At 38.8% G+C, this 15,210-nt stretch overlaps 2 protein-coding genes across 2 annotated transcripts; one reads left to right on the top strand and one right to left on the bottom strand.

Annotated features, from left to right (window-relative positions):
- On the top strand, nt 317–4,953 carry LOC109718724 (dolichyl-phosphate beta-glucosyltransferase). Its single transcript, XM_020245110.1, has 11 exons — nt 317–465; nt 560–630; nt 746–803; nt 1,860–1,966; nt 2,245–2,290; nt 2,983–3,117; nt 3,264–3,353; nt 3,454–3,591; nt 3,977–4,060; nt 4,200–4,264; nt 4,504–4,953. The coding sequence occupies exons 1-11, from the start codon at nt 385–387 to the stop codon at nt 4,688–4,690; spliced, it is 1,062 nt and encodes a 353-aa protein (XP_020100699.1). The 5' UTR covers nt 317–384; the 3' UTR covers nt 4,691–4,953.
- On the bottom strand, nt 5,074–7,231 carry LOC109718723 (pentatricopeptide repeat-containing protein At4g21065-like). Its single transcript, XM_020245109.1, has one exon. The coding sequence runs from the start codon at nt 7,214–7,216 to the stop codon at nt 5,465–5,467; it is 1,752 nt and encodes a 583-aa protein (XP_020100698.1). The 5' UTR covers nt 7,217–7,231; the 3' UTR covers nt 5,074–5,464.

Genomic DNA, 15,210 nt, shown 5'->3' with positions numbered 1-15,210 from the left:
GTTTCAAAAGCAAAATATGCTTGTTATAAATATAAAAAAATATATATAAATTTTGGAGAGCCATTTCCCGCAAATCAAATAATATTTTGCAAAGACCATGTGATTTTTTCTCTAAACTCTTTAATTATGTAGATCAAAAATTATATCAGATGCCCAAAATTTCAAGTTCAGAATCTGCTCTATATTTCTAACTCGGTTTATTTTTAAAAAATTAAGAAAGCGGGTAAAAGGGCCGAGCGTAATGGGCCGGGCCGGGCCGGGGTAGATTTGTTAAGGACTAGGCTAACCGTAGTAGTACGTAATATGTTGATGGCTCATCCGTAGACCAAGTATAAGTTGGGCTCATCGGCGCGGAGCGGGGCGGCGACGACGACGACGACGACGATGGCCTCGCCCGCGACTCACCACCACCACCACCACCTCCTCCCCTTCTCCCTCTCCCTCTCCCTCCTCCTCTTCTCTCTCGTTCGTCTCCTCCCCCCTCTCCCCTAAACCCTAATCCCCCCCTCTCTCTCTCTCTCTCGCTGCTCATTCTTTATTGCTCTCTTCCCATTCGCAGGTTGTGGTCATGGTGCTCGGCGTTTCCGCTTTCCTGCTCGAGTACGTGAGGAAGATCGGATGCAAGCACTCGTAAGTTCCCCCCTCTCTCATTTCCCATCCCGATCGCGAGGTCTTGATCGGATTTTACCTCTCCTTGGAGCGTGGGAATCGAAATATGTATGATTTGTTTCGGATTTTGATTCAGGTTGGAGAGAGACGCTGTTTCAGATGCGTTCTTCGAGGATCCCAACTCATTGAAGAAGGTGAGAATGTCATCGATGCGCATTTGTTTTGGAAATTTGTTAAATTTTGTCTTGAAAAGTTTGATGGAATCGATTGGTTGCTCATGCTTTGATTACAAGGAGTGGTGAGTATTCTATGTGATGCAAAATTTGATACTTGATGAATTACTTAGAATTTTTAGGTTAGAAGAGATAAAATGATTTAATGGCGTCTTTCCCCTTTTTTTTTTTTTTTCTGGTAACTGAACCGGTGCGACTAAATTGTATGTTTGTTTACGAGCCTGTTTGGCCCTGTTGTAGGGTGTATGTAGTCCTGCGTGATGAAGTGCCGTGCTGAGAAGTGCTACTAGGAGAATGGATAGTAGTTCTCCTGCTTCTTGGGAAAATTTCATCATGTAGGTTTTACTCATAAGTCATAATAGCGTCACTTGGTGTACAAAGTAGATCCATATTGTTCAATGGTAGACCCATGTTTTTTTGGCGGATTCATGTTATGGAAATTATCTCTTGGGCATTCAAAATAAAGTTATGTAAGCCTTGCAATCCGTGGAGCTTGCACGGCAAGAGCTTTGTGCACACTGTGCGCCCCTTAATGCTTTTCTTCATTTTATGTTTAGGGGATACTGAAACGAGAAGAAACTAAAATGACAACGATTTGTGCTCTGAAATCTAGTTAGAATGTTGAGCGGGGAAAAAAAAAATCTGACTCTAATGGCAGAATATAAATAAAGCAGTTGAATGACATCTTCCCTTCTTTTTGTTTTTCCAGAAGCATAACTACTTATTGTTATTTGTTCTAATTATAGTAGATATCTGTGCATATTTGGTCAAATATTTTTACAACAGAACAAGAACCTTATCTTTCTCTCTCTCATGCTGCTTACTTGATACCGAATCTTGATGTACCTCTGATTTAAGCACACGTACATAATAGCAACTAGCAAGTATAAGGCAGGACTTCATTTCTCTGTTAACCCCTCGCAGCTTTTGAGACCATGCTTTATACATGATATAACAATTTTCAAGCAATTTTTTAGCTTATTTTAGCACTAATAATATCTAAATTACATTTGCCAGGTCCCTTGCCCTTCAATTTTTGATCCTGCTGAAAAGTACATCTCATTGATTATTCCTGCATATAATGAGGAGCATAGGCTTCCTGGAACTCTTGATGAAACACTGAGGTAAGTCTGATAGATGAATTTTCTACTGCATGTTTTCTTTAAGCCATTGACTGCTGTTAGTATTTTCCCTTTGTTCTACCATAGCTTTGTATAATAAATAGGTAATATATATATATATATATATATATATATATATATATATATATATATATATATATATATAGAGAAAAGGAGAAAAGAGGAGAAAAGGGGGAAAGAGTGGGGGTGTGGGGGGTGGGGGTTGATAACGTGGGGCTTGAAGTTTGCTACTTATAAACATCTTTCTCCCTTTTTTGCAGTTATCTACAACAACGTTCAGCAACAGAAAAGTCCTTTACTTATGAGGTACATAGGAAACTCAGAAACTCAAGTATATTCAACTCATTGAACAACAATGAGACTGATATCTATGTCTAAACTCAAGTTGAATTTGGTCTCTGCATATGATCGCATGTAAAGTCAATCAGACATTCACTATTGCACAAAGAAGAAGATATATTGTTCCTGTGAATTAGTCTTGTTTTGCACCTAGACTGCTTTATTTTCTCCCCTTTTTTCCTTTTTGTTGGGATGGAAGCAGCATTTACGTGTCCCCTTAGGCAAGAGAGGAAAGCAATGGTCGCTTTTTATTTAATCTAATACTACATAGTAAAGGCTAAATATACTTTGAGTGGTTTGTTACATTCTTTTACATTCTTTATAGTCAATAAGTTAAGACCCTGTTTCAAAGTTTAGTATTAATTGTTTGATTTCAGTGTTGAGAATGCTATTTATAAAATATTGTCCTTAGCAAGATAGTTTGCAATATAAATATGCACGGATGTATGGGTGGGAGTAGGGCTGATTCTTGGTGCATCTCCATTGACTCTGTATCTATATGACCTGGATCAGGCAAGCTAGGGTTAGGTTTTGAGTATATGCTTGCATGGATAACTTGCTGAATTAATAAATCATACTTTTCCTTATGGCATGGTAGTATGCTTTTCTAATCTCTTGAAGAATGTTGAGATCTCTTCTGGATTTTATATTCTTTATAGGTGTTGATAGTTGATGATGGAAGTACTGATCGTACAGCAAAAGTAGCATTTGACTATGTGAGGAAGTACAAGATCGATAATGTGAGGGTTCTTCTACTTCGCAGAAACCATGGAAAAGGAGAAGCTATCAGAAAAGTTAGTCTCTTTTCTTTTTCCATTACTTTCCCTTTCCACCTTTCCTTTGAATCAACTCAGTATATTTATATCTTTCAACTGTTAAGTTGTGTTGAATTAAATTCTGATTGATGCTTCCCAATTTTGCGAAAGCATTGTCTAAACAGGGAATGCTCCACTCACGTGGTGAACTACTTTTAATGCTCGATGCTGATGGGGCAACCAAGGTGACCGACCTAGAAAAGCTTGAATCTCAGGTCTGGCCCAAACTTAAATTTGTAATTTCTTGAAATATGAAATTTTCTGGCGGCGATTGCAATTAAGATGCTGTGGTTTTAATCTACCTGTTTACTGTAGATACATGAATTGGCTAGAAGTGTCAACAAAGTCAACTCAGTTGCTTCTACTACTACTAGTTCAAGTTCAAATCTCTCAGACACTGAAATTGCTGCATGTGGTTCACGGGCTCATTTGGAGAAGCAGGCTCTTGCTACAGTTTGTTCCTTTTTGCTCCAACCCTTAAATCATTTCTTTTTTTAGAAACAGTTAGGTGTGGCTTGATGAACTCCTTATCTACTCCGAGAAGCAATAGTCACGGTTTCCAACACCAAAAGTAGTGTGTTTGCTTTGGTTTGGGTGATGAAATGAGCTCCTAGGCCCCACATCAGAAGTTCAAATTTGAAGCTTCTACTGCTACTGCATCAAAAACCTTTTGAGGCTATTCGAGTGAAGGAGCTCTTATCGTGTCTCTAAACCGCTCTAGTTGAAAATCACTTTTATTGCAGCTCCAGCTAGACCAGATATCCTATAGTGCTGTTATATGTAATTTTATTTTTTAGGGCATTATTTTCTTATGTGTTTCTTGTATTTCCTTTTTCAGAGGAAATGGTACCGGAACTTCCTAATGAAGGGTTTCCATCTAGTAGTTTTACTGACTGCAGGCCATGGAATTCGAGACACACAGGTATTTTTATAATAAACGATGGCTAAATATGTTTAATGATGATTGTGATGTAGTTGTTCGTGTTCTCTTTTGTAAGCCTGATTTCGAGATCTCCATAATATTCCTTTTACTTATCATATGACTTGGTTCCCTCCTACAGTGCGGTTTTAAGATGTTCACGAGGGCTGCTGCTCGGAAGTTGTTCACAAATATCAGATTGAAGAGGTAAATCTGCTATGTCTGTCATCTCAGTAAATTCCTTTACTCTCCTTGAAAATGAATTGGTGTACTTGGATGAACCTTGTTTCCTTCAAATGATAATCGTGAATTGCAGAAATGTTATTTAACTATACTTGAATGTTATCAACTACTACTTCTGTGACTGCAAAGTGCAAAGATGTATAACATGTTCTGCAGAAGCCAAATGTGAAGTTATTTTGATGACACATTACTTTTAATGCTAGGTGGTGTTTCGACGTTGAGCTTGTGTACTTGTGCAAGAAACTCAGGATCCCAATGCTCGAGATCTCGGTCAACTGGTCTGAGATACCCGGGTCAAAAGTGCGCCTGACGAGCATCGCGCACATGCTATTCGAGCTTATTCTGATTCGAGTCGGCTATGGGCTTGGAATATGGAAAATTCACACCTAACTTAGTGTTTGTTAGTCTTCAGCCAGAGAGAGAGTTAAAGCACTTAAGCGTCGGCACAATTGGAATCATTTTTACAGAGCCAGTTCGTTACTTGCTATTTCTTTAAACCAACAATCCTTTTATATTTCCAAGATTTTCTTCTTCTTTTTCGGTTGAAGAAGCTCAATTTTTCTAATTGCATACCGGACTGAAAAGTTGTACTCTATAGGAATGTGCCAACTCAGGATGATGTTCTTGTTTATCTCATTGCAGATTACCTACCATAGGTTGGTTGCTGATTATCTCTCTTGATTCGCTTTCGCTATTTCTTAGAAAAGAAATGTTGTTGGGCAGGGGTTTGTAGGACTAATAATTAGTAATTTAATTTTTGTTTTTTAAAACGGTTTCGTGTTATGATTTAGTAGAATAGTATGTTCGTTTAAGAAGTTGAATGCTTTTTATTTTAAAAATAAACGGCTTGAAAGTAGAAAGTCAAATATGATATTTATTATACATATTTAAAAGTACTTCTCATCGACTAAATTCATCTGCTAAATCTTATATATTTTTTATTTACGTAAATTGAAGGAATGTACAACTTAAGTTATCTGTTCATTCAAAATGGGCCCTTATTCGGATACGACCCACCTATAACTGTTTCCTTCATGAGGAATAAAACTTTTCAAAAATAATAAATGATAATATGATGGATACAGAATCACAGATACAAAATAATGGACAGCAAAATTCAGAAGGGCAGAGAAAATTCAAAAAGAAAAAGAAAAATTGTAATAATCACCAAAAATCCCCGCAGGAGCAAATGCCATCCTTGAAGCAGTGGAAGCGGCTCCGATCCCTGAGCACAATCTCCCGCGCGTAGGCCTTGGCGACCAGCTTGATCGCGAGGTGGCAGTCGGCGCACACCCGCAGGTTCTTCGCCACCCGCACGGCGGCCCCGCGCGGCGACCGCAGCAGCGCGAACGCCACCGCGATCTTCTCGCTGTGCCAGCGCAGCGCCCCCGCCTCCCCATCCCCCTCCTCCACGTCCGCCAGCACCTCCGCCTCCACCGCCTCGTACCCCTCCCTCCTCGCCTCCCTCATCATCTCCTCCACCATCGCGTACACCTCCGCCTCCGCCTCCGATCCCGATCCCCCTCCTCCCCCGGCCGCGAACTCGAAGACCTCGCCGTCGATCTCCACCGCGCTGCAGCCGGGCTCCTTCCGCACCCCTCTCCGCCCCATCAGCCTGCGCACCCGCCCCTTCTCCTCCCACCGCCGCGTCGCCGCGTACACGTTCGACAGCATCACGTAGTGCGAGTCGCGCGCCGGCTCCTCCGCGATCAGCCGCCGGCCTATCCGCTCCCCGACGTCCGGGCGCCCGTGCACGCGGCACGCCGCCGCCAGGCTCCGCCACACCACCGCGTTCGCCTCCACCGGCATCGCCCGCGCGAACCGCTCCGCCCGCTCCACCTGCCCCGCCCGCCCCAGCATGTCCACCACGCACCCGTAGTGCTCCATCCTCGGCTCCATGCCGAACCGCTCCCGCATCACCCCGAACCACCGGAGCCCCTCCTCCACCAGCCCGCTGTGGCTGCACGCCGTCAGCACCCCGATGAACGCCACGTCGTCCGGGGCCACGCCCGCCCGCACCATCCCCTCGAACACCCCCACCGCCTCGCGCCCGCGCCCCTGCATCGCCAGCCCGTCGATCACGGCGGTGTACGACACCACCGTGCGCCGCGGCATCTCGTCGAACACCGCGCGCGCCGCGCCCGCGTCGCCGCACTTCGCCAGGGCGTCGATCAGCGCGTTGCACAGCGCCGGCGACTTGGGGATGCGGGACCGCTCCACGTAGCGGCGGAGCCACCGCGCGAGCTCGAGCGCGCCGAGGTCGGAGCACGCGGAGAGCACGCTGATGACGGCCACGTCGTCGGGGCGGACCCCGCGCTCCTGCATGCGCCGGAAGAGGGCGAGGGCGTCGCCGGAGCGGCCGCCCCGGACGCAGGCGCCGATCATGGCGCTCCACGTCACGGGGCTCGTCTGGGGGGTTCTGTCGAACACCTTGCGCGCGGACGCGAGGTCGGAGGAGGAGGCGGAGTACGCGTGGATGAGGGTGTTCTCGACGAAGGAGTCGGCGGCGAAGCCGAACTTGAGGGCGGAGGCGTGGGCCTGGGCGGTGGGTCCGGGGGGCAGGGAGGCGCACGCCTTGAGGAGGAAGGGGAAGGTGAAGCGGTTGGGGAGGAGGCGGCGGCGGAGGAGGAGGGAGAAGGAGCGCAGGGCGAGGGGCGGGGGGAGGGAGCGGATGAGGGTGTTGAAGAGGAAGGTGTCGAGGAGGTGGGGTGCGGGGGAGGAGAGGACGAGGGACACGGCGAAGGAGGTGAGGACGAGGGGGTTGGATTGGAGCCCGGATTTGAGGAGAAAGGTTAGGGTTTGGAGGAGGGAGGAGAGGGAGGAGACGCGGCGGAGGAGGGCGAGGCACCGTTGCTCCGCGGCTCTCCCGCGACTGGGCGCGGGATGCTCGAGGTGGGGTTCGGCGGGAAACACCATGATCGAATTTCCGGTTCGAATCCGAGTTGGAAGGCGCCGCGGCGCAAACAGGAAAACGATCCGGTTGGGTTGAGCCGGGTTAATAAGATGGTTCGGACCTGTCGATTAGTTGGATTCGAATCCGGAATCATCCGATATTCAATCCGATTACGAACCTAAGATATCGGGCCGGATTCGTCCAAATGAACTTCGGGCAAACTATCATGTACAATTATTCAACGCACGGGGCAATCCTATGGTATGGTCATGCTCTTTCATTTCCTTGTCCGAAGAAATAATCATACGAGTTGATATAGTGCCCGATGGACACTGAAATCCATGTTGGCCCGATCCAACACGATCGAAGCCCATTCATTATCAGCCCAATAAAATTGGTGGTGTCACACGACGAGGTCTACTGGTTACAGTTTTCAGAGAGAAAAAAAAGAAAAAGAAAAAAGAATACGATTCAAGATCAGTCAAATGAGATTGGTAGTGGAACCCACCACCACCGTTTTCGCCACCGAAAACAACAACACGCCTTATCTGTTACAAACTTGTATACAATGAGTTCGTATGGTCTGTATTTTTCCTCCATCACAATCCTACACTCTTCCTTTTTCCCCTTTTAGTTTCCCCCACAAGCTCCAGAAACAAAGTGCTCCATTTCCAAAAGCACGCACTTGTGCAAATAAGGACAAAGGTGGAGTGGAATTTGTAAAGTGAACAGTGTGAGAGGGGTGTACAGTAATGATAATAACACAGTGCGGTTAGCGCCACCTTTGAGTGTTGTGTTCACTCACTGGCCAGCATATCCCTTTCTTATTAGATTCCCACCAAAGCTAGCTGGTCCAATAAGACTTGGGTTGGGTCTGAATCGGACTTAATTACTAGTTGGAAAAATAATCAAAATCCCGCAGGTCGCATTCGTGTTCGATGTTCGTCGGCGGTTCTCTCGATTGAAAGATTGCGTACCAGATGCCAATAACCTATTAGATCAATAAATCTGACAATTTAACTCGATAATAATAATCGCAGAGTGATCTTTTAGGTTGGACCAGTTGCATCGCATTGTTTTTATTTTCTCGTGGTAATTTCCGACCATATTTTTTTAAGTTTGAAACTAACTACACGAAACAGAAAACTAAATCGGGAGCTCCAAACTGTTTTGTATACGAATTGCTTTATTAGAAACAGCTGCAGCTTGAAGCAGAAGCTGAAATTGGACAAAACAGGCTATTTCGGTCAAAGACTAATGGAGGAGGAGAAAGAAAAAAAAAAAAAAGAGGATCACACATTACCAATTCAATTTTGCAAAGTTTGGCCATGATGTTGATGCCTTGATGACAAATGGTCAAAGTCCAAAGAGATGATGTCTAATAACTCGTGCCCTACTAGTGGCGGACACGTGGGGTATATCCGCCGCGTATAGACCATTTTCAACGGCTCATGATGTCAAAACGCAAGAGTCAAAACCCCTCACCTTATATAATATATCATTAATTAGACTTTTAGTAATGAGGGGAACAATTTTTCCTAAAATGGCTCATGGATGTTAGGGTTCAAAGTCATTGGGTTGAAAAGTAGGAGGAATAAGAAAATTTTGTTGATATTTTGCAAAGTCTATCACTTCCCCCATTTTCCTTTGAATTAATTAGGATTCAATTCACATGAGCATAAGAACAAATTTTGGATTGCATCGTCGCCTACAATTACATGTTATATGTTTATTAAATTGGTTCGGCTACTGAAATGATTTCCCTATTTGATAAGAAAAAAGACTCATTTAGCCGACAAAAAGTTATATGATCAGTTTCTGGCTGTGAGGAGAAGTTAAAATGAGAAAACTTTCTATTTTCAAAAACATCTAAAGCTGGTAGAGCGATTTTTAATGAAAATGCTAACACAAATTCGATCTCCAACCAACTATAGAAGCTCACCGACCGTATCTAGCGTAAGTGGTAAAGGGTTTAGTGATTGGTACCCGAGGTTTCAAGGTTGAATCCTAATTGATTCATATTTCCAGTTAAGTTTATTTCTAAATAAAATAAACGAAACGAATAGCATACTATATATCTATTTCTCAAAAAAAGAAAGAAAAGTACAGAAGCTCTACTTGGAGGCACACAAACCTCTTACTTGTGTGGAACAATTGAGTCCTAAATTGTGAGAGCAAGTAAAAGACAATTAAGAAGGGTAAAGAGTCGGAAAAACACATGCATGAATTGGTGGACTACTTCCATGTGCTTGTTTAGAAGATTAATTTGAGAGGTCTAAGAGTAAGATTTTAGGTCTTGATTTGAACTATTCTTCTTTAATTTTGTTGTTTAAATTTCCAATGGAGACTTTGGGATCCTTCCTAAGGCTGACTCTAAGAATGAGAGTTTTATTTAAATGATTATTACCAAACATCAAAGCATGTGATATTCATGGAGTAGTTATTGTGTGGACATCCTTCCTAAGGCTTGCTTTAGTTATTTCTTGAATAGGGTTCATTGAAAATAGAGATGGTATGTTGGTGCTCAATTTTTGATGCAGCAAATATAGTAAACACATTTTTTTCTCGTATATATATTATTATTCTGGACGATACATGATATCAGAGTTGATTTTCTGAAAAATATGAAAAAGTATAAACATTCTAAACTTTATAAGAGGCCATATTCAATTCTCACGTATGTCATTTAATAGGTTTGTAATTGGTATGCGATACGACCTAACATCCACTAACCAAAACAAAGTGTTAGGGTGTCACCATAATGCTCACCCCACCATAAGTATCTATTGCTGCTGCTCCGGCCATCGCCGCTATCATCGCGAACTGAACCGGGTCACCGCGCCCATGCAATCATACACTTGTTTCCAAAAAGAAAAGGAAATAAATTAAGAAGATAATAAAGCTTATCGGATCAAAGTTAGATCCTTTATAGATCCAAATCGATTTACTTGAAGTTCCTTCCTTAATTATCGTCCATAACAGTGAAAAGTCAACTGGAATGTTAGCTCAAGATGTTGCATGCTCTAGGAATATTTGCAATTTTAATGAAGGTTTTAACGATACTTTACTCCGCGTTATCATGTATTAATCCGGATTTGATTAATCTAAGAACTACGGATCCTAATCGAATACCTCATCCATCTAAGATGGATTGGTCTGGAAAGTCCTAATAGTATCCTTTTAAGTTAAAAGTCAGAAGATATATATATTTTTTTTCTTAATCAAAGAATTTTCAACAATTAATCTACGTACGATCTCAAATAAAACAACCATGCCAAATTTTGTTTTTTGAAAAAAAAGGCTAACACGCTACCCAACCATGTGTTTAAAGCTTAACCTTCTAGAAATGAGCAATTTAATGCATAGTTATATATTCAACACTAAAAATATATATACTAGTAAAGGAGTCCGCGCTTTGCAGTAGATAAAAATTATAGGAGTAATTTATAATAAGATATATAACATCAAATATTTTTTTGTGTTCCTCACTTGATACAGTCACAAAAGGTCCCTCACTATTAGTAGCAGGGATCGATATATGGAACCGACGATGCCTTCTCCGACGACAATGATAGTGAAAATGATGACAATTCTTTCGACTGTGACGGAGGGGGGACATGAGCGCACATTAGTGAGAGAGGGAGGAAGGCAACAATGTATGAAAAAAGATGAGGAAAAGAGAATTAATGAATTAATTGAATATGAAAAATTTGGTGGAGGAAAAGTTTGGTACTAAAAACGTTTAGATTTATTAATTAAATATATTAATTGAAAGTTTCATGAAGAAAAAGGGAATGGTCAAATAGGGTGAAGAACAATTTGTCATTGAAAGTTTGATAATAGTTTAGATGTATTAATTAAGTATATTAATTGAAAGTTTAAAAGGAAAGGGTCAAATGCGGTGAAGGACAACTTGTCATTGATAGTTTAGTAATGATAACGTTTAGATGTATTAATTAAAAGTTTGATGAAGGAAATGAAAATGGTCAAATGATGGTAAGGGCGAAGGACAACTTGCCACGTGATAAAAAATATTAAAAATTTATATAAGTTAACAGATGTCACATAGTCCACAAGGATCTTTGAAAACAGGATTTAGGCGATTTCTTTTGACTAAAGCAATTCTTTAATTAATAAGATTATCTATGAAAGTGCTTTAGAATTCAAATCCCTGCAAGAATAGCTCCTAATTGGCCAGAATTACTCCAAACTCCAAGAAAGTCAAAGGATCTCATCTAAATATCCTATTTGTGACTCTCCATCTCATGTGAGATTTCAAAGATGTGTTAATGATCTATGACCAGTATAAGTTGAATAATTCTATGGTACCCTAGTATATATGTATTTCGTGAGTCAGCTTTTGTAAGGTGAGAACTTGCTGATGATACTCAAGGCTCCGTTTGGTTCGGGGTTAAGTAAAAACTAGTTATTTCAGAAATAGGGTTAAGTTCAGAGTTAAGGTCGAGTTAGAGTAATTTTGTGTTTGGTTAAGAATTAGGTTTAGTCCAGATATAAGTAAAATAGTGTTTGGTTGGAGTAGGTGGAATAAGAAGGATAGCGGGTTGTTATAAATAGAAAATAATAATTTTATCCTAATTTTTATATTTAAATTTTAGTTTTTAAATTTTAAAATTTGAAATTAAAATTTAAAATTTAAAATTTAAATTTAAATTTTAAAAATATAAATATTAATTTTAAGATTACAAATTAAATACTTTAAAATTTTTAAATATATAATGTCAAATTTAAAATTTAAATAATTTAAATTTAAATTTTAAAAATATAAATATTAATTTTAAGATTACAAATTAAATACTTTAAAATTTTTAAATATATAATGTCAAATTTAAAATTTAAATAATTTAAATTTAAATTTTAAAAAAAATACTATTAATTTTAAGATTACATATTATAAATTTTAAAAATTTATAATTTAAAATTAAAATTTTAAAATTATATTAAAAATTAAATAGGGGTGGGATTAACTTTAATCCCACCCCTATTCTTGGGGTAGGGTGGGGTTAGCTATCCCACCCTAAATGAGCTAATCCGGGCTAGTCCATTTAGGATAGGATTAGTTAGCCCCATCCCCCAAAATTTGCGTTTGGGATTAAAATTTTTCACATTTGCATCATGTTCAGATGATAAATTAAAATTCTAACTCGTCAACTTGGCGAATCTTTTTGCATATCTGGAGCATTACATATGTGACATTATACATATGTTATGACATTGACAATATGCAATTAATATGTGGGAGAAAATATTTGTAGAATAATGTCATGATTTGGTGCAAATGGCCATTGTCTCCTCTGTCTGGATTAGGAAACCCCTGGACAATCTGATAGATAATTGACCAAGGAAAAATAAATAAAGACACTTGCATAGAACTACTAAAAAAATGTCTCTTTCATTGATGGCATGGTTACTTGATTTTTACATAAATATATATATATAACCTACAAAACTTGCTATTTACATTTATACCATCATAAAATCAATCTGCATATTGTTTCTTTGGAATTTTGACTTTAATTTGAAATTTTCTTCTATAAATTGATTGTGAATTGGAAAAAGATAAAAAAAAAAACCTTTCACATAGGAGTATTACGTAAATTAAACACAATAGTTTTCTATATACATATACAAAAAAATAAATAGAAAGGTGAATTTTCTGAATGGTACATATGATATCCAAATATTAATGGTAGGTCGCAAATGTAAATTATAAAAAACTTCAAAGGGTATGTATGGACTTAAATAACTAATTTTATAGGATATGCATGTAATTTTCTCATTTTCCTTCGCATTATTGGGCTTAGTTTGAGCACTTTCATACATGTGCAATGGATTATCTTAAAAAACGATATATAAAAGTATTAGTGAGAGGAGACTTAATTCACACTAGGAATTTAGAATTAGGGTTCTTAGGTACACCCTCGATCCTTTTATCTCATCTATGTTTTCTATGGTTTTAATAATGAAATGAAGATAACCTACTCCATCTTATAGCTAGACATATGTAGGCAAACACTAGTGTTTATTTAGTGGCTTTAGGTTATAAATTTCATAAAAATAGGTCATACAATTAAGTTAATATTAACAAGTTCTACTTTTAGAGCCTATTTGGCTCTAAATGATACTTTGTACTAAATATGCGTGAGTATTCAACATAATCCACGCACCATCGCCTACTACGTATGAGTAACAAGAAATGATAAGTAAAGAAAGGCCTCCAATAGTAATTAAAAAAAGAAAGGAAAAATTTCAAAAATCTCCCCTGTGGTTTCTTACTTTTTCATTTTAGTATCCTGTGGTCTAAAGTGTATCAAGTTAGTACCCCGTGTTTTTTCACTTTATCACTTTAGTACCATGTGGTTTAAAGTGTATCAAGTTAGTACCCTGTGGTTTTATACTTTATCCCTTTAGTACCCTCTGGTTTTAATTTTGTATCAAGTTAGTACCCTGTGATTTTTAAACCACAGGATACTAAAGTGATAAAGTACGAAACCACATGGTACTAAAGTGATAAAGTGCAAAACCACGGGTACTAACTTGATACACTTTAAACCACAGAGTACTAAAGTGATAAAGTGAGAAATCACGTGGTACTAATTTGATACATTTTAAACTATAGGATACTAAAATAAAAAAAAGTAAAACTACAAGGGTTTTTAAAGTTTTCCCAAAAAAGAATTATTATATATGTGAAGCGCAACATGGAAGAAACTTGTAAATTCAATCAAGCTCTTAAAAAAAAAAAAGAAGCAAGTTCGGAAAATTTTGTAACAAGCACACGAACAAGATGTTGCTCAAACTCCACTAACCATTTATATATTTTTTTTGAGAACAACTAACCATTTATATATTTATCAAAATTTTATGTGCTTAAAGTTCGATGGTGTGTATGCGACGGGATGTATCTTTGCAGAAGGTATTTCATCTTCCTTTTCAACTCCATGAAAGAGCTTCTATATATATTACACATTTTCTTCTTCTTCTTTCTCTTCTTTCGTGTGCGCATGTATACGTATGCTTAATAAAATTGTACAAGAGTAACGTAAACTCCAAAGTACATGTGCACAAATTAATCGTCAACACACAAAAAATAAAAAAAAAATCAAATTACTGTTGATAGAAGGGCAATGATCTACGAGATTTTCCATGAATAATTAATCCAACCATAACCTTTTAAAAAATGGACCAAAAATATTAAAATTGAAAAAGTCAAAGGCTAGGAAACATTGATCATGGAATGGCCTAAAAGAATCCAAAAGGGGTAGTTATTATGCTGAGCTGGTATGTCCTTTTGAATCCAGTGGGAATCAATTGGAGTGTGACATCACCAACCACACACCCAAATTAAATCCCTCTTTGATCTATTCCTAGCCTAAGATTTATGTATTACACTATTCACTTTTTTTTTTTTCTCTCTCTCTCTATCTCTCACTGTTTTGCTGATGCCCATAATGTAGAAGATTTAATCGATTTATATATATATATTTATATAGATTCGGACAACTATAGTATTAATAGCATCAAGATATTAGTGCGACTCGGCTTTTGAAGTAAAGAGATATACGATTAGGATGATAGTAATCCCCCAGAATTGAGTGGATTTTTGGTTCAATAATATAATTTAACAGATAAAAATAGTCAAAAAAAGAGATCTAACGGCGAAAAACTTGGTAGCACTAAATGCTTAGTACTATTGATAGTATAATAGCTGGACTCTCTATATATATAAAAAGAGAGAGTTCAGCTGCTTTGTTTTTAGAAGGACGGAGGCCTTCGTCTTCCTAAATCGTTTTAGATGATAGAGATTTCAAATCGATGATCGGAGTCGTTAAAGTTGATTTAGAGTATTTAAAACGTCTAAAAATTAAATTTCATAAATTTTAAAAATTGTTATCAAGTCCATCAAAGAGTCGAAAAATAAACAGTTAAAAATAAATAACTTTGTGAAAATATATATTAAATTTTCTCAATTCATAATCGGAATTATTAAACACTATCG

Source organism: Ananas comosus, linkage group 12 (assembly GCF_001540865.1).
Source record: "Ananas comosus cultivar F153 linkage group 12, ASM154086v1, whole genome shotgun sequence".
Taxonomy (NCBI): domain Eukaryota; kingdom Viridiplantae; phylum Streptophyta; class Magnoliopsida; order Poales; family Bromeliaceae; genus Ananas; species Ananas comosus.
Note: the sequence above shows the minus strand (reverse complement) of the source record. Positions and strands in the feature narration are given on the sequence as shown.